This window comes from Typopeltis vanoorti, chromosome 22, assembly GCF_054136105.1.
Source record: "Typopeltis vanoorti isolate ZY-2024b chromosome 22, IOZ_Tvanoo_1.0, whole genome shotgun sequence".
Taxonomy (NCBI): domain Eukaryota; kingdom Metazoa; phylum Arthropoda; class Arachnida; order Uropygi; family Thelyphonidae; genus Typopeltis; species Typopeltis vanoorti.
Genome location: NC_143570.1, coordinates 84024434 through 84045221, shown reverse-complemented (window position 1 = coordinate 84045221; position 20788 = coordinate 84024434). Strand labels below are relative to the sequence as shown.

The following is a 20788-nucleotide window of genomic DNA, read 5'->3' as shown; positions in this document are numbered from 1 at the left end:
TATGTAATCTGATAGCCCATTTTTTTCTTGAACAATTTTGTCGTATAAAATATGTTGCAGAGTCGTTCTTGTTCTATGGGGATGCAATTATAAATGTAATTGAGAATGTGTGTGTCGGAAGTAAGCAAATTCTGATTATTTCGCCCACGGCGCTTTGTCCTGACTTCTTTCAACAAAGAATACTGTTTGTTGGCGATCTACTTTTCAGAGCTCATCTGAATAGTGAAAGTAGGTGGCTAGGAAGCGTTTACTATTCGATTACCACCCACGCAGTGAATTTTCTTGTGGGAAGAGTAATAGTGCACCTGCAAGACTTCACACAATGGTAACTGTGTTATCGCGGAAGTAAAAGAGATTCACCTATTAACCACCGCGGAGTTTCTTTGTGCTCAACTCTTTAAAAATGACTCGTGTGCTCATTTGGATAAGTGAACTGTAATGAATAGGATCAATATAACTGGCAAGTGGATATTATGCTGGACGAAACGATCAGTAGTTTTTTTTTTAATTTTTAAGCGTTACAAAGCAGCTGAGTAAGCGATTACTCAAAATTTCCAAATATTTGTTTATTAAAAAAAAAACACTTTATTCAAGAATTCAAAAAGTCATTAAGCGTAGTTTAACGTCCCAGTTGTTGCAGTCTCTTTAATATAAGAAACGTCGGTCATCTAAAATTATACATCAACAGAAATGTTTCGTGAGTGAACTTTCCTAAATACAAATAAACATTAAGATCTATACCTGATGTTTATTTGTGCACTGTCAAATTGTGCAGTAGAGAACCATAACAAACTAACTACTAAATCGGATTGTGAACAATATTATATTTTATTAACTAGTGTTGTTATATAACGAAAAGACTGTCGAATAACTGAAAACATGAACCAGCTTAACCTTTTTTTTTAAACAGAAAGAAAGTCGACGACCTCGACTGTTGGTTGATGTCAGAAGCTTGATACACGAACGGTACTAGACGAGCGATGACCTCGCAGTGTAGGTGATTTATTCAAAGAATGAGCGCAAAGGAGCAAGAATTGCTTTTTTCAAAATGAAAAGTAAATAAAATCCGGAAGGTGGAAATTGCGGCAGACATTCTGAATCGTACTGGAGCAATGAATGAAACTATAAATTTTCTATTTATAGTTTCATTTCCCAATGTAAGCTATAAATCGCTAAAAATCTTAATGAATAATTAGGGATTTCGTTGCTTTTGGTTAAAGGCAACGAAAAATTATTCTTCGCATTGTGGCGAAAGGCTAAGAGGGGAAATTTAATTTTAATCTTATAATAGATAAGATGTTGTTTGGAAACCACAGACAGTTTGCGGAATTACTTCATCATGATTTGCACTTAACTAGAAAAATGTTAATCTTTAAAAGCAGGATTAATTCAACATATAATGGTTGTGAGCGAGAAACGAACCATCAAAACGATTATAAGACCAGTATGTAATATGAGATAAGCTGGCTATAAAGATGGAGATAGAGAATATTATAAATAAAACAAAATCTTATAGTATGATTACAGAAACAGCAACAAAAAGAAGTGAAGTGAAGAGTTTAAAATGTAAATCAAACATGCAGACACGAAGAAATCAGCATTCTGATTTCTCTGTGTCTGTACAAAATTTCAGACATGCAGATATTATACCAAATATCCATTTCTGGAATGATGCATAAGGTACTGAAAAAGTTGGTTAATACTTGAATTTAAGAATTCGTGAAGAGGGGTATGCTACGGTGTAGGGAAAGACTAATACGAGAACGTATCATACTCACATTTACCTTTAGAACAAAGTATAAAGAAGTATGGTATCTTAGTGTATCCCTAAAGGATAAGGACAGGATCCTCTCTTTGGAAACAGTAAATAGAAGTATGATACTATTTGGAGACTACGTGTTTGTGAAGTGGTAAATCTTGCTTACATGCTTTTACTCACTTTCTACAATACACAGTCTAGTCAAAATATTAAGATCACACCTGTTATTTCACAATTGGCTGTTCTACCCCGCCAGACGGCACTCGTATCTCAGTGGAAAGTTTATATAAATAATACTGGAGGTATACAGATGTGTGACGTACTGTACATTTGAAGTTGCTAACGGACCTGGGCAGGGAAGGGGATTTGACGGACTTCGAAAAAGGTATTGTGGGATGGCAGTATCCAGAAAACTGCCAATATCGTAGGCTACTCGCAAGAATACTGCAGCTAATATGTTCCAGGAATGAAAGAATACGCGAATAATGTGCAGAACAGCAGTTGCTGAACCAATGGTGGACTCCTACGCCTTGTAGTGAACTCAAGTTGTCCGGACTTCTGAAAGCTCCTTAGATGAAAACTGTGGAAGAGCTGACCAAGGAATTTAACCACGGAGCGATTGATATTTCTCAGATCACGGTACATCGTCTATTCATCCATAAGGGGAATCCGAAGTAAGCACCCAGTCAAGGTACAAGCTTACACTTAATCATCAACAACTATGTGTACAGTGCATATAAGATTTCATTGAACCATTGAAATCGGGAAAAAAGTTGCCTTTTCAGATGAATTTCGTTTCACTTACGCTGTGTGAATGGCAAATGAAGAATCAGGCGAAAACCTGATGGAATCACACTGATGGTATAATTCAGAAAACAAGGACAGGTAGCAGGAGATTACAGTATGGTGAATGTTTTCCTTGGAAATCATGGAGCACCAATATATACAGACCGTAGTACTACAAATGCTACAAAGTACCTAATGATTGTGGCTATCGGGTACCATCCCTTTATGGTGACCATCTTCCCCGATGGCACAAGTGTGTTCCAGCAGAAGAACATACTGTACCTTCGCATCTGGGGCAGATTGCACCATGCGACATTGCTGGAATCGTTCGAGGGTGATTCGCCGAATACTACAGCAACTTCGAGGTGTTATCATGGCTGCCGAATTTGATTATTTAAATTTCCTAGAAATCTTTGGGATTACATGGATCGAGGGATCCAGCTTTTGAATTATTCACCCCGAAAACTTGCAGATCCAAAGAAAGTAATCCTAATGGCATGAAAGCAGATGTGGCACGCACCAAGAAGTGCCAAAAAACTGTTCTGGACGGATGTCATAATATTTTGATTGCACTGTATAAAAGTGACACGTGAGTTAGATAAGGGAAATGGCTACAGCATGATATTACTAAACTTTGGGAAGACATCTGACAGAATAACGCACCTAAACTCTTATGTAAATTGGCGCATATAGGATGAATATTAAGATGACAACATGGATAAGATAGTGGGTGATATCCAATAGTCAAACATTAGTAGTATGATGAAATTAAAGAAGGTAGATAATCAGTGATGAGTTACATGAGTCTATGCTCGGACCACTGATGCGTAATATGTACATTTATATTTTGATATTTTGAATCATTTGAAGAGAAATATTTGTAGTTATTTGCTGATGGTGCTTGATTAGGAATGGAACAGCACATGAAGACGATTCATAGAGAGAGAAAGAGAACGTTATCAGTTTAATGTTACAAGATACATGTCATTATTTTGGATCGAGGAGATTACAAGCCATATATTACAATGATGGAATAGCGCTAAAAGTGATTGATGAGACTAGAGATTAGGAGTGATGACAGACAAGGAGTTGAAGTTCAGGGAAATTTTAACATTGGATAAAATAGCGGATTCACTTGGATTTTCGAAAACATGTCTAGAGAAGTAGTGAAGCTAAGTTAATGCTCCTCTTTACAAGACTTTCATAATGCCAATTCTGGACCACTGTAAATAAATGTTTTTAAAAAACAGTAAATGAAAATTAGCTTACAACAGAAAAACGAAATAATAATAAAAAGAAATTAATGCTGGAATGAAACAGAGTAAACATTACATGGTTTGGCTCAAGACTTACTGTCATTACATAAAAAATCGATGGAATCCGAGGAATCACTGCCGGAGCCCACTTTACATTACACAACGATAGATGATACACTGTCAGCACTACCATCCACTGCAGAGTATTTCTGCATGTTAACTGCGCATATTATCGAACCTGGATATTTTCCAATTGAAGGGCGTATGTACCGTGATTTTTCAACATTCTGGATCAAATATTCGTTCAAGAATTTTTTGCATGAAATTAATCGTTGTACTTTACTGTCGTTTATACAATGAAAGCTGGAGTGGAAATTCGCCAGCAGTATTTCAGATGCTCATCCATCATCCATGTAGCGTAAAATTTCTTCCACTGAATTGCGTTTGCATATCTGGAAGTCGAAGTTTCTAAACATGGACATTTGTAGAAAAGTATTTTCTAAATCATCCGCATTCAGAAAGTGAAAGATGGCAATATTTTTCTCTGCTGATCTGAAGCCAAATTTTTAGCCGAATCTTTACTAGAACTTTGTCTAAGATGTGATCAGATGCCAACATCAGACATCAATGTGAAATATGCAGCAACTGATCTTGTCCCTTTGCATTTCATCAGATACTGCAGTGCATTGATAGTCCAATCGTTGGGCGTTCTACGTTTCGGCATTCAATTTTTATTACTTTTTGCCTAATTTCATCACGATTTACATCTGTAACACTAGTGTAAAAAATGACAAATATGCATCATGCCTGTGTCATTTGTCTGATTAATCTTAATTTACTGTTGCTTATCTCTTTGTTTACATTAGTTATAATTTTACGGCATTTCTAACGAAATCTGAGAAAATTCATTAGCAATCTGTTCTTGTCCTACTACCACTTATTTTCAATTGTTCTGTCTTATATTTCAACGATCAGTATTGTTGTGTTGCAAATTTCCCACCAGTAATTTCTGTTCAGGACAAGTATTGATCCTTTAAAAAGCAGAGAGACAACTTATGCAGAAGTACTGTGAATTCGGAATGTCACTTTTTTCACTCTAGGCAGTAATTTAGATTTTAAAGACGGAACCATAGCAGATAGTGTCTCAAACGTGCATAAAAGATTCCTGGCAATCTTTAACTTTAAGTGAAAGTGATTTGATTCAAAAATGAATATTTATCCATTCATCTCTGCAATGAGTGTCTTTTCTGAATATATTAAATGCAAGTCACGTTAATTTGAAATAGCAACAGTCAGTCTTTTATGCTTCATATCTGTTAACAGAACCTATGCTCTGCACGTTATTACTATCTATGTGTCTGTGGCTTTGCATTAGCAAACAGAATAAAATGGTAACGTTGGATTTTAGGGTATATTATCTAGTGTAATTTTTTATGTTGCTCGAAACGTTATTTGCAAACTTATAGTACGCTTTGCACCGTGGGGGGGGGGGGGGCTAAGAATTTTTTGCCGGAACAATAATAACATTCAGAAACGCTTTAATACTTATTTGTAGTCATTTTGTTTGTATCATTAAAACGACGATCCTGTCGTGCCTTGGTTAGAATATTAATTAGTGAATGCTTCTGACCATACCCCTGCACTGATGTGATTTCTATTTATATCACAGAATGCTCTTGCACGCAACCATCCCAATATGACAACAGGTTTTAGGGTTGCGTTTGCTCGCTTCTCTAACGTTGCCATCCTTTCTCCTTCGGGACTGCTTAAATCATGATCTTTGATCATTATCACACGCACTTGAACGAAGGTACTGTGTTCCCGATATAATAAACTGTCTATTTATGGTTGGAGTCTATTACTTATCGTTAGCCGTGTGCTACGGGTTCAATTTAGTCTTATTACTGAGTGTATTATGCACTAAATTCACTGTCTGGCCTTTCCCATTTATTTGCATCAACTCCAGAGAGCCTATCTGGTGGCTGCGCTGAGGAAGTGTAGCAGTAAAAGGCAAAATAGTATTTCTTCTTAACAGTAGGGAGTTAGAACTAAGTCACTGACTACGAACGCAGATGCAAAAATGATTATTACTATTTTTTTCTTTATATACAAAGTTGAAAATAAAAATCCAGTCTTCAAGCTTGTAGAATTTTCTCACAGGACCATTGCTGTTAATTCTATAATAGTCTGCATGTAATGTGTTTCGCTCTGACACATTCAGCGACCCAGTGATGAGTGCACCGAAAAGGTGCTATTAAAATCTTGATGCTGACGGACGAGGAACTACTACTATTACTCCGAACGTCTCCTTAAATCAGAGTTACTATGCAAAGCGTGTAAATATTCGTGATCGCAGAGCTGTCGTAATTTTAATTTACACTTTGAATTTAAAGTAAAGGGATATATTCCTAGATATATCTCATCCATATACTGCACTACATTTATCATGTTACCAAATAGCATTATAAATTTTAATTAAGGACTTAGCTGAGTAATTTGCTCACTACTTAGTAAAGGAATATTACTAATGCAAATAAGAAAATACTATAACAAACATGTACTGCAATATGCGAGTGTGATAAATTATTTCTAGTGTGTCTGTTTTTCAACACTCCCAAACATGTATGTTTCTGTTTGACAATTTCATTCTAAAATATCTCCTTGAGAAATGTGAGCCATATTTTGCCTTACATGGCTCAATTAGGTAATCTCATTCCATTTCATTATCTTAATCCCGTTCGAAGTGTCACAATTTATCCTTAGTACCATTATTAAGATGCAATAAACACAGTCATTCTAGCCGTTACAATTTTTCTCCTCTAAAATAGACAAACACAAACTGGGTAGACATAATACGCTCTGTTGTGATAGGTTGTTTCAAATTATATAGTACGCACCTACTGAGGGTAGATAGACGTAATGTATCTATTATCATTTTCTAGGGACATTATTTAAAAATAATAATAAGTTACTGAAATGACTCTCTTAGTGTGCAATATGGTATTTATGTTGCTTTGATAACGCTGAAGGAATGAAGGATGTGTGAGTATATCCAGTTAGATATTTATGCGTGCTCTCTGACCAGTAGTCGAAGGACTAGCGTTTTGGGGAAGGGAAACACTGTCATTTTTGTATATGAGACAAATTAACTCGCTTTCATTAGAAAAAAAGGACTTGTCATTAAGACTTTGAAATAGTTCACATAATCGAAATGATCGAAGGAGACATTCCTAACAATTGATTAACTTCGCTATTATTTTCTTCTCTCTCAGTTTTTCGATACTCACAATCACAATTCATTACTAAACATCATATTTAGCTACGTAGGTGAATAAGCGCTAATCAGCTCCGTTGTTTAGCTCTTGTTATGTAGGTTGATGTGATTTATTGATCCAATATGATACTTTTTGGTGGCCTCTAGAACTACGAATAATTCCTTCCCCCTACACGACTCATTTTCTTTCCTTTGCCTCTCCGTGATGATTCAACATTTCACTGTAACACGTGCTTATCTAGTAGGCTTACGCGCGCGTGCTTGTCAGATTGCGACGTGTACCTAATCACAGCTGTGGTGGTCAGTAATGAATACCTAGGCAACTTCAACATGTAAAGCTAAACGCTGTTCGTGCTGTTTGGCCGACAGTTGCAACACCTAATCGTCTCAGCCTGCCTTGAACGACCTGCGCGTAGTTGACAATCTGCCTTCCTATCGCATACTTAAACATTTTTTTAAGGTGGGGGATGAGGTAATTGCAGTGGGATCTTTATTCCGAGAAAGCACCTGGAGGTTAAAATATGCATGTGAAGGTACGAACATTTGAAAGCCAAGGAAGCGCTGGTCTTTGTTTTCGACTCGGCTGTTTAGCAAAACAGTAAATTTTGCTGGAGCTAGAAATTTAAATAAGCATCTCATTACCCCACAATGCGGCCTGTTTGCAAATTTAAACAGCGAACACCGTGACGAGTGAGGAATCATTATGCCATAATTATTAATAAATATAACGAGTTTTAATGCATGATTAGAACTAATTGATATTAGGTCTTATGATGAGGAAAATAAGTTACCTTAATGAATTAAAGAAGTTTTCCTAATCTATTACTCATTAAGTTTCTGAGCTTAATGATTATCATGATGCTCAGCAGATATAATTCGCATAGAACCAAGGCGTGAGTGTTATATCCAAATAGGGAACTTGGAGCAGAGGTTGTGTGAATAATTGTTAACACTCACTCACGTCAGAACTTTAATTTTCCAAATGGTGTTTAATGTTTAGCTGAAGAACACTCGAGTATTTATATCACTATGAATTTTAGGTTTAAAGAGTTTATAAATTGATAAACTTTTCTAAAAGTTCTTGGCAGCGTGATGTCTGTGATGCCTGCGTGTTGAATGAAATCTCCGAACTTTTCTCAGTCTAAATAATTAATGTTTAGAGGATTTAACACAGAATTCAAACTACTGCTTTCAAGTTAATATTTCCAACTGTTCGTGATTATCTTTAGGTGGGAGATGGATTCTCACTTGGTATGAGACCTAAAGCTTATTGGAGGCCCCAAGTGGCTCGAAAAAGTTCCATTTAGTCTCTAGAGAAAGGTTTCCAATCTATAAAAGTACAATACTAAATAATAAAAAATATAAAACAATTTTAGTATCTCCCACAAGGTATTGATATTGATGCAATATAGGTTTATAAGCTTTCTTAGGTGGGAGATACATAAAAAATTAAAAAAGATTGTAAAATTTCCGCTAGTCGGAAAATATACAAAATTAAGTGACATAAATTGAGTCGTAAACATTACTTCGGATGTAGTTTTCTTAAACCAAAATCTGACTAAAGTTTATGAAAATCACTGTGCGTAAATTTCAACCAAAAGGGATTATATTTGAAGTTTTAAGCAATAATAAAATAAAGACGTGGCATTTGCTATTGTAAACTTAATTTAAGTAATATTTATCATCCTGGTTAGACACATTAACCAAAGTAAATTTTTAAGTTAAAACATTACGATTTCGAACACTTCATGCATAAAAAAAAAAGCCCAACTATTAACTTCATCTTCTCTGCAACTCGTTAGCCTCAATAACTAGTCACAGTGAACTGACTTAATTTCCTATAAAGTACAGTAATAGGGCTTTTAGTCCTATCGGAATAATCTATTATATCTATTAATTGTATGTTGTATAGTTAATTTAGTTTTCCATCCGGCAAAATATGAGATGAGGTAACCCTTTTATGGAAATGTTTCTTCGCGTTCTATAGGCGATTCGAACCTATATAATCCCACCCAGAGGGCATGGTCACTAAGTATTAATTTCTCAATATATTTTGAAATGGTAAAAATGACAAAAGTGATCAATTATAAATGTTTCTTCTTGTTTTGTCTTTGTTAACATTTGGTTTTTGTATAACTGAATATTTAGACTAAAATGCATTAATTTATTAAAGAGTCTTCGATGAATAGAAGAATTATTACAAAAATGTGTTTTACTAAAAGGAACGGATGCGAAATAAAAATATTTTTAGATGGGAAGAAGCCACTACAAGTTTGAAAATCATTGGACTAGAGGATGAAAATGAAAAAAATACCGAGCCGAAGCTTGCCGTGGTTTACCGATGGAAAATCAACACGAAGTCAGTTTCTCAACTACCGTGTGCATCGCCAGAACCTCACTTAATACCTTATACAGACCGTAGCGATCTTATCATTCGTATTATATCAGTTCTCTTTCTCTCTCTCTCTCTCTCTCTCTCTCACACACACACACACACACACACACACACACACACACGAGGGGTCAAAATGTAGAACACCGTGTCATTGTGTGGGCATTCGTTAAGGAGAAAGAAGAAAGAACCTGTTGATGTTTCCTGAACAAGTGGAGATTGTAGTCCTGTGGGAAAAGTGGAAGACGGAGACTGTTCCAAAGCACAGGCGTATATGGAATGAAAAAGAAGGAAAAGAAGGTGTTTCATGAAGTATGAAACTGAATTGAGCATGTTCTCAAGAAGCTGCTGGCGAATGAACTTGTTTAAAGGTAGCGAAGGAATGCAACTTCAGGCATCTTGATGAGCATTTAAGTGGATGTGCACCTGGCAAATTCATTTACACCTCGTGGATGCTCTTCAGCAATCAAAATAAGAGGGGCCAGTTTACCGATTCCTCGAAGTTGTGTGTATTAGCCAATAATGGAAATACCTTTCAATTCGTAACATTATGTATTGTAACATCATGTGATTATAACATTTAAACCTAAACAAGTCATTTGAACATTATATAGCTTTCTGTAATATAAGCGCTTTATTCTTAGTAATAATGTTTTCATATATTACATAAAATAAGTTTATTTATGTTACTCTGATTTGTGAGAACCTTGAGAAACTTGTTTTAGAGCAGTACTTTTATTAATAAAAACAAAACAAAAAATATCTGGATTCCAAATACTGTACTAGGATCCATATGTTTCTTGAATGACAGACTGTTAACTCTAGATGCTGTTGCAAATTACCGATCGATCAGCATGTCAGGAGTCGTTATCGAGGTATTGGAGAAATTAGTCAAGAGCAAAATACAGGAGTGGATAGATGGAAATGAGATGCTGTATGGGGGACAGCATGGTTTTGTGAAGGGTAGATCATGCCTCAGTTACTTGCGATGTTTTATAATATAATGACAGCCTAGTTGGATAAGGGTAATGATTTCACTTTCAGTTTATTCAGGAGTAGAGTCCAAAAGAAGGCCTGTGACTAGTCGTGTGCCGTAGGCTTCTGTTCTTGGACCACTGCTATTTGATTTGTTCATTAATGATATAGGAAAGGATCTGAGAGGAATTATTCGGTTATTTCGACGATGATTAATGGAAGATGATTTTCATACATATGTAAAACCAAAGATTTCATAAATAAAAATTAATATGTAATGGTATACAAAGTCGGGTAGAGTAATAGTTAATACAGATGATGTCAAAATTTTGCAGGATGATTTGGTTAGATTTACAGACGGGACAAAGGAGAAGTGATGTCAGTTTAATGTGGCAAAGTGTAAGGTTATGCATTTTGGTGTGAAACAATTATCAGCGGTATATCACATTGGTGAAACTGTACTCCAGGAAATTGACGAGGCCAGAGATTTGGGAGTGTTGGTGGATAGGGAGTTGAAGTTTAGGAGACACATAGCAAAAGTGGCTAAGTCAGTTCATCAGATCACTTGGTTACTGAAGAATACTTTGATGAGCAGAGACAAGCATGTTATTTTTCCTCTTTATCGAGCCTCGATAAGACCCCATCTTGACTACTGTGTACAGATCTGGACCTCAGGCTTTCTTCTTGATGGGGAAGAGGTAGAGAGGACCCAGAGCCGAGTGACCAAGATGGTAGCTGGTCTATGGAATGAACCTTACGAGAACAGGTTGAAGATCTGTGGGTTACAGAAACTGGTTGATAGGCGTAAAAGGGATGATATGATTGAGACATTCAAATTACTGAAGGGTTTTTACAAGATTAATTCAAGGGAAATTTTTCATAATAGGTCTGGTGGTGGTGAACTAGAGGCCATCCATGGAAACTGAGCAAGAGTGTAGTTAGCAAGGGTGTTAGAACTAGGTTTTTTACTTGGAGAGTGGTGAATGAGTGGAATAAGCTGCCAGAGTCTGTTGTGGGTGCCATGACTGTGAATGAGTTCAAAGCAAAGTATGATAGTGCGAATGCTGAATAGTTCTTGACATAATGTTTAGGGCCTCCCTCGATGAGTCTAAGGACTCCTTGAAGTTGCCCGTAATAATAATAATAACATTATTATTACTATACTGATAGGGGAGAGTTTATGCTATTTATAGAGGGCAACTAAGCACAGAGAAAATCAGAAACTAGAATTTGGACAGAATAATCAGAATAAAATATTTTCAGCATATTTAATAAGTCTGTGTGCAGCTGCAGTCTTTCAAAAGTGATCATGCTCTGGCTTTTAAAGGTTATATTACATTAGTTCATTCAGACAAGCAATTTTCCAATAAAACATTCGATCCGATTCAATGTTTCCTAATCGTGCAGTTAAGTGCGAGGATAATTATATTATGGATGCACAACACCAAGAACCATATTAATGGAAACTATCTAGCACTGAACAAAGTTTAAATTTTGCAGATTCAGATACACCTTTTTGAAATTCAAATACAGTTCATGTGGACAATATGAGGTTAGTAATTAAAACAAAATGAAACTGTGTGTACAGGAGAGACTGAACAAAGTGAAATCTAAATCACAGAAAAGTAGCATGTAGGGAAGGATTAACTAACTATTTAAATTTGTTAAAAAAGATAATAAATATTCATCGTTATTTTTATACAAAACAAGTCAAAAGTTTGTGCAATGCAGTTTGAATGATTTCGGCAGACCATAAAAATACTACGAGTAGGTCATGTTTCAAAGTAAAGCATATTTGCCAAATGCACTAATTAAAATACACAGGCTGTTTAAGGAAGGGCTCATATATTTTAAATGGAACAATACCACGAAGCCGTTTCAGTGCCTTAACACTTATCTACAAGGTATAATATTATAATGAATATTTATAATTTTCTCTTATAATAAGGTTCATTGCTAAGTTGAGCTTTTCTTTTGTTCATTAAATCCGTTCTATTCTACTTTGTTATAACAGTAATCCAAATAATTAATATATTACTTTCACCTGCTGAGAAAAATGGAGTTCATTATAGACTGAGAGACTCTACTCTTCTACAATAATAATGAATGTTCATATCAGCTCTTTGTTTCTACTTATTATCTACTCCCTATTCGATTTTATTTACTCAACTTGTGCTATTTTTCTTCTCCAACTATTAAATTGGAGCCTACATAGTTAAACTATGGTATTTTTAACAACAGACCCACAAAAGATTTGGGGGGTAACCGTAACGCACTCAAGAGGATGATGCGACATGCTTCCTTCCATTGGAAAGACTGTGGAAATTGGCTTTAAAAGGAATTTTTCCTGTGAAGGTAGCTGGAATTCTCCTATAGGAATCTAGCATTTTATCTCTGTCTTGCAAACGAAATCCAGTCCTCCGGAGAATCGCCCGATGTGAGACCACCGCCCCGCTTATTGGAGGCCTGAAGTGGCTGGAAAAAGTTCCATGTTTGGTCGATAGCCCAGAAAGAACTTCTGGACTACGTAAAATATTAAAAAAATACAAAACTATATAAAATTGATAAAAAAATTGAAAAAATATCATTTGCCCACACTTCCGGAGACACCAAACTTGGTGATTTGGATTTCACTTTTTAATACTATCGTTTGATTGCCATTTTGTAGATGTTGTGACTCTTATCGCAAAGCCCGGGTGGTTAGCGTACTCGCTCTCCATCCAACAGGCTGCGGGTTCGAGTCCGCTATGGGCATGGATGTTTGTGATTGTCTTTAGGTGGGAGATAAATTTTATCGTCCGATGTGAGACCATCGTTCAGCTTATTGGAGGCCTGAAGTGGCTTGAAAACGTTCTATGTTTGGTCTGTAGCGCAGGGCTTCTGGACTACGTAAAAATATTAAAAAATACAAAAATATATAAAAGTGATAGCAAAATAGAAAAAATCCTTTTCCTACACACGATTACTATAGGTTTACAAATAAATTTTCGTGGGTGAGAGCATCATAAGAAAAAGCAATAGTAGAAGTTTTGATAATGAATGGTTTGAACAATGCATTCCGTATGGGAATGCATTGTAATAAACTATATTGAGATATACCAGATAAACATCTGGTATATCTCAACTTAGAATCTACTATGAGTTAGTGTGCCTCCTTCTTTAGATATTTCAGAGCCATCTCTACTATTACCACAAGATATTGAAGTATTGACAAATGAAGAACGTTCCACTTCCGATGAGAATACGAAGTCATCATTCGATGAAAGCATTTATGAATTTGTCAACGAATCTCCTGTGACTAAACGATTGCGTTAGAGATTTAAATTTATCTAAACAATATTCTGGACTATTTGAATCTCTGGTCTTCTTAAACAGTGAAACATATTAATTTCTATTCTGAGAATAGAAACAAAATGCAAGTTTAATATTTGAGGCAAAGAATATTTTTTCCATTGCTGTAACGTAGAAGGCCTTTTTAGAGCCACGAATGAAGCTGAAAAGTAGGTGGTTGTTTGTGGAAACTTCCAAAACAAACTACAGAGTAGTTTTGTTGTATAGTAGTAGTAAGGAGAAGAGTCTCACGCTTCTCGTACACGCAATTAAGTACGAATGATATATTTGAAAAAAAAATGCATTAATTGATGAAAGTATAAAGCAAAAGAACCTACTTATATACTGGGATATGTGAAAAGGAGTATTCACAAAACATTGTTGCTTTTGTGCTTATGCGACAGTAGGACATATATGTCATATTAACTCAAGAAAATATGGCCTTCTCAAAAATATTTACACCAGGAAGAAATAACATAAAACACAATCCCTTGTTGATCCCATAAACTATTTCTGCCGCCACTGGCGGAAGAAATAGTTTTTGGGCAGAAATGAAAACAATCACTTTTGTAATGATAATATCGAGATTTGCATAAATTCTGATAGAATTATTTATTCATACGAACGATAATCTTAATGCTGCGTGGTTCTTTAATATATGGATATGTTCTATTCCTTCTTTCAGAATTACTGTTAATTATGCACGTAAATTAGAATATAACTGTTTCTGCAAATTACAAACCGCTGATTAATTAGTACAATAAATAGTTGCAAATTCAAGGTATGATGGGACACATCGTTTGTGATTGGATGCTGAAGGCCAATATGAATAAATATCAAATATTGCAGGAGCAAATTATATTGTCACAAATTTGACTTGCATAAGAATTGGGGCTTTTTTCACAGGCATGTCATACGCCGTATGGAGAAGAAAGGGACTATGTGAAATCTCGCTAAGACTGTTTTTTTTTTTTTTTTTTTGAAATTTCATATGCATGGTAAATCCGTCTTGATATAGAATACTGTTATCACATTTAAGGAATGTATGAAAATCTTAATTATATTCAGAATGCACAATTAAGATTACTAATTTTCTAGTCGATTTCCTTATCTCATTTCTCAGTTTGAATAGAATGCTTTAGTTGCTTGCAGCAGCATGTTATGACGAGCAGCGATTAAGCGCATCCAATCTCGAACGAACTTTTTTTTTTGTTTTGGGTCTTTTCTTTTAGTTCAATTTCCGTAATAACAATCTTCATTCACCAATTTCTAACGTAAAGTCAATGGCATGTATCTATAATATTTTTATATGTGTGACTGTACAACACTTTCACTGATAAGGAAAGTAATCTTCGGAAGAGATTTAAAATACTCATGAGGAAGTTACGAACACCCTGGTTGTTTTCTACGCTTTTTATGAAAGATGTGCTCTCACCACTTTTACAGGTATTATGAAAGAATTATGATTATAAGTACCAAGGTATTACTGAAATATGGGTCATTATTGCATATGACTCAGTTTCAGACATGGGTGTGGCACGACAGGAATATATACATAAGAGATGCGTGTGTGTGTTTGGCCGGAAAATAGGGGGGGGGGGAGACCTAAACAATTTTATGACCTAAAAACAAGATAATTGACGTCAATTCTGACCCACTCACATTTAAGAAATCCTCCAGCCATAAATAAAACTGTTCATACCCCTCTAAGAAACAATATTTATAGATCAAGCATTCATGGTAGCAATAAAATCCATTAAATATAGTTCTATAAAAATAATAAAAAAACATGATACACCTTACAAAAGAATCTTCAAAAGCACTGCTATCATTATTAGCCCTTGGCAAGCATAAAGGTGGGTATCCTCATTCTAATAGCGTGTAAGATTATCAAGTGATCGTAAAGTTCCATAAAACATCATTTTCCTCCATATATAAATCGTCTTCTTTCCTGTATAGCTGGAAGAATGCTCACAGAATAGCCTTTATGTGTGTGTCACAGACAATGTCACTATTTTATTAGAGTTCATGTTGTAATTGCAAATACGGAGGGTGCGAATTGTTTTCATCACATGCTTATTTCCCAGACTTTTTTTGCCATCGGGAACTTTTATTCTCACAGACAAATCCCTTAAAAGACATTCTGACCGTGTGGTAGTCATCCGTAAAGCCATCACAATCATGAGATCGAGTAATTTAAGCATTAAGCATGATTACATAACTTTGACTGTCGTATCTATTCAACCGATCCCATTACCCATTGGGGTTCAGTCGAAAACCAAAAATATATACAGAGGGGTCTAAGAAGAACTGTGAACTACATGTATAAAAAAGTTCATTTTAAAAACTTATTAAAGTTCGACAGATTAAATTTAAAAAATAATGAAGGAAATTATTGCTTAATAATTCTCTTCATTGTAAGAAATTTGGTAACATTAGAGAAAATATTCATTTAGCCAATACGACATGCGAGGTTTTGTGTTACTAAGTCAAGCACAATGAAATATTTGCCGTAACATTCTATGTACTTTGATATGATATGTTTTTCATGTATAATGAATATGTCACTGAAATCGAACAAAAGATAAGTGAATTTTAAACCAGGTTTGGTTATAAGGTATTAGTGAGGCTGATTTTAAAGGTACACCATATTTTATTTGTCTTATTATTAGAAAACATTTTTTAATAGTATTTTGTGTATACATCTGACTTTTAGAACTTATTTTCAAAAATGGCATTGTTTGAATTTGACTGAAGCCCAGCATATTCTGAATTACTTATTTTATCAATAACACTGTTTTATTTTTCATTTAATAAAAGTTTGCTATTATACACGATTTCTATAACAGAAGGCAGGTGATTAAAAATTAAACCACTTATTGATGCCTACTCATGTTTGTGCTTATGCGCTCATTCTATTCTAACAGCAAAATTGTACCAAATATTTTGTCGGGTGTTTTGTGGAAAGAAGTATTTCAATCAGTGTTTAAAGTGCAGTGAGTACTGAGACGAATTCATAAAGCAAAAAGCTATCAAGCAAACAGTATAACCATTTACTATTGTTATACTGAGAAACACAAGGAGGCCCGAGAACTCTGGCTGTACTGGTACTGGCTGTCCAGTACTTTTCTTTTATCTTCCATCCATTCATTCATCCATCTTCAAAGCCCGCCTTTCCTAATTAGGTTGTGGGGGAAGCAACTGCAAGAGGTCACGATCCTCCGCCACCAAAGCTCAGATGTTCTGGTGGGATTCCTAGATGTCCACCCAAGGCTCTGGATATAATCTATCCAGCGAGTCCTTGGCCTCCCACCCTCTGGCTTGGCAAAGAGGGCTTGCTGTGGGAGCCTCTCTTGTGGCATTCTGACCATGCCCGTACCATCGTAACTGTGATCTCTCAACACGAAGAAACAGCGCTTTGGTATTGAGGTTTACCGAATCGCAGAGCTTCTATCTGCCTCTGTCGAATTCTTGTCAGTCCCGCAACCCCCTGGCAGGAACCTCATTTCAGCCGCTTGGATTCGTGTCCGCATTCTTTCGGTCATTACCCAAAATACGGACACGAGTCCAAGCGGCTGAAATGAGTGGTGAAGACATGAATCCATACACTTTTATCTTCCAAAAATTAAATTTTGTCTTCATTCTCCCATGGGCACATCTCTTTATCACACTATTATAGGTCTTCACTGTTGGTATAAGAACTGTTGTATTTGTATAGCTACATTCTACCGTGTTTACTGAATGTGTTGATTTTGAGTACCACTCATGAGATATGGAAAGATAGAACTATTTGGCTACATATACTCGTACAAGACTGGTTAGCTGAGTGGATAGCCTGATTTCCAACCAACAGGCTACGGGTTCGAATCATCCTGTGGGCACGGATGTGTGTGTGTGTGTGTGTGTCTTTAGACAGGAGATATATTTCATCGTTCAATATAAGACCACCCTTTCCCTTTACGTGTCATATCTTATCTTAGGAGGTTGGATACCATGATGTAACTCATGGTAGACTACGGGCGACCACTCGGCTAACGATATGTCGTACGTATTCATGGCTGTAAATCTGCGTGTGTTTAGGTGGGCCAGTTTGCCTGTTCTGTGGCTGTGGGACGAAAAACCAGAGTTTCCGGTGAAACAAGCCCTACCTCCGTATGAAACCGGCTAACTCATCTTTAGTCTAAAGAGACCAGATAAAGGTTCCTTACGTCATGGACCGGAATCGAACCCGACCAAAGCGCTTCGTCTACAGCGATTGAGCTACTACGGAGGCTCATAAGATCACCACCACCCTGAATATTAGATGCCTGAAGTGGATCGAGAAAAGTTCCATGTTTTGCTCTCTAGACGTTCTCGGATTATATAAAATCAAAAACCTTAGTTCACTTACGATACTAGTGACCAATAAATTTGCAAATGTGATTTAATCAGGAAACTCGCCTAGCTATTAAAATTAATAATATTGATTAACTTTGAAAGTTGTTGTCAATTATCAATGAATAGATCAGCGACTCCATAGCTCAGTCGCTATCAAGTATGTTTTTGTTGCAAAGACCCGGGTTCGGATTTCGTAAAGGCTTTTCAACTAAGAGTGAGTTATCGGACATCAAGCGGCGGTAGTAGTGTTTATACCTGGAAACAGGGATATTCAGCCCGAAAAACAGTGCCTCAGAGAATACGTGTAATTTACAAAAACAAAATTACACTAAAACCATGCAAATATATTGATTTCATAAGCGATACTTCTTCAGTGTGACTCAAGGCCGTTGAATCACCATATGCTAAAGAACGGAACAAAGGAAAGATACATGATAATTAATATTTCTGTTAATACTTGAGGCATTTTTATAGAAATATGTTGCTAACTGTTCAACTTTTCTGCTTCTGAAATTAGACGCGCTGCTGTATTAAAACGAAAAGTTGCAAAACAAAACTTCGTAGTTAATTTTAATTTTCCCTTATCTGAAATAAAATTCTCAAATTTAGAATAATTCTTTATAATTAAGAAATATCTTAAATAGAATATGATGATGTGACTTTTCCTTACAGAACATCATCATGTATGAATACCTTCCTGTTTTACTTGGTGAAGACATGAATCCATACACAGGTAGAATTTTATTTCCATCTTACTAACTTTTAAATTTTAATATTGAAGATACTCAATAACTAAAATTTTATTTTTACGACAGAGCCAATGAAATTCTTTATAAAAAGTTATTCTGTAATTTTCTATTAAAAGCTTTATGTTTAAAAGTAGGAACGTTATAAATGAGGTTTTAAGAACCATGAATTATACATAAATTGTTTGTAATTGTAGCCTACAAACCAGATATACATCCTGGAATTAGTCATGTATTTCAGTCTGCAGCTTTCCGATTTGGACATACCATGATTCCTCCAGGAATTTATCGAAGGTAAGCCTTCTTAGCTTAAATGAAGATTTATTTATATACTCTACTCTGCAATTTTTAAACTTAATTTGGCGTTTAAAATGTATATGGAAAATGTTTTTTTATTCTTGGCCAAAAGTTAAACGTCCATAGTTGATGAGATAATCCTAAACCTTAGTCCTCAATTCCCTTCATACAAACACAGTTAGATTATCATCTTTTCATTCATTTTGCATTCTTTCGAAAATTCAGAGTATATATTCATTCATACAAGCAGGTATAATTGTTTTCTTTCTTTGACACTGCAAAATGAATATAGCAACTGACATTCACTCCCGGAATCCAAATTTGTGGAACCATTTTCGGTTTGTCACTCGTTCCTTCTGCTTTGAATAATTTATCCTCTATTATCTCTATTCATTGAAGATTACAACTCACAATTATTACAAGTTTGGTTAGCCGAGTAGATAGCGTATCTGCTTTGTAACCAATATGCTGTAGGTTTAAATTTCGCCTTTACCATGGATGTTTGTGAATGTATTTAGGTAGGAAATGAATATCGTCCTCTGATATGAGACCCTTCTTTTTACAGGACTGAAGTGTGAAGGCTGGAACAAATATCATGTTTGGTCTCAAGATCAGGGTTTTCAGTTTATCTAGTGCTCCATTCACATATAGTACAAATACTAACGTATTATTGGATTACAACCTTTTGCGGATGGAATATTTATATACAAATTCAAAATGTTAATATTTCCTCTTACTTCTCAATGTACTACATATCCGATATACTACTACATTGTTAAAAGTTTTGTTTACATATATTTTTGTTTAAAGATTAGATGAAATATTTCACTTCAATGCGAATTTCATTAGCGAGACTAGCTACTTTCTTTCCGAAGTGGAAGGATTTTCCTTTAGAAACTCATTTTTTTTTACCCCACTAAACAGGCAAACCAGCTAGAATAATAGATGCATTTAGGGGACGCAACTCCTGCTCCCGCAACCTTAGATGCTTCGTCATATAATTCAAAACAGCACAACTCCTACTAACTTTTAGAAAAATTGCTTCTTTAACAGCAAGTTTAGCCAGTTATAAAAGTTTTTTGTTTTAATTCTCAAGGGTAAAATTTCATTTTATATTACTAATTAATCGGCATTAATCAATATCCACGTCCTATTCATGTGCAATAACATTAGCTGTATATATTTCATGTTGTGATTTCTACTAAGCAGAAATATTTCCTAGTTTCCATCATGCAAATTAACAAGGTGATCTTTGTAATGCTTTATCTCTGCCTCTTTAAATCCACCCAACTGTCATGCCGTCAGTGAACAGAAACATTTCAGACCCCTTCTGTACTTCCCACATCACTAATTAACTGATGGGCACTCTCAACCTGCTCGAGTTCGTTTCCTACACCTTATCACTCCAGATCCCTGCGGGCAGTTTGTGTGAGTCTCTTAACGCGGTCATCCATCTGCTCTGCACTGTTGATGTTATCATGACCGAACTCCTCCATCTCTAGGGTGGCCACTTGCAAACAAATAACTGCGTGTGGCTAACAAAGCCTCAAAGCTATTGGTCTGCCTTAAGGGTTAGTGTTAGTCTGAAAGCATAGA

The 20788-nt window shown here is 35.6% G+C and overlaps 1 protein-coding gene across 1 annotated transcript in view; it reads left to right on the top strand.

Annotated features, from left to right (window-relative positions):
• LOC150094527 (dual oxidase-like) overlaps nt 1–20788 on the top strand; it is a 290860-nt gene that overhangs the window by 153188 nt on the left and 116884 nt on the right. The window contains exons 7-8 of the mRNA XM_090412281.1: nt 18822–18882; nt 19093–19189. Of these exons, the coding sequence (XP_090268407.1) occupies nt 18822–18882; nt 19093–19189 (158 nt within the window). The remainder of the gene's footprint in view (nt 1–18821; nt 18883–19092; nt 19190–20788) is intronic.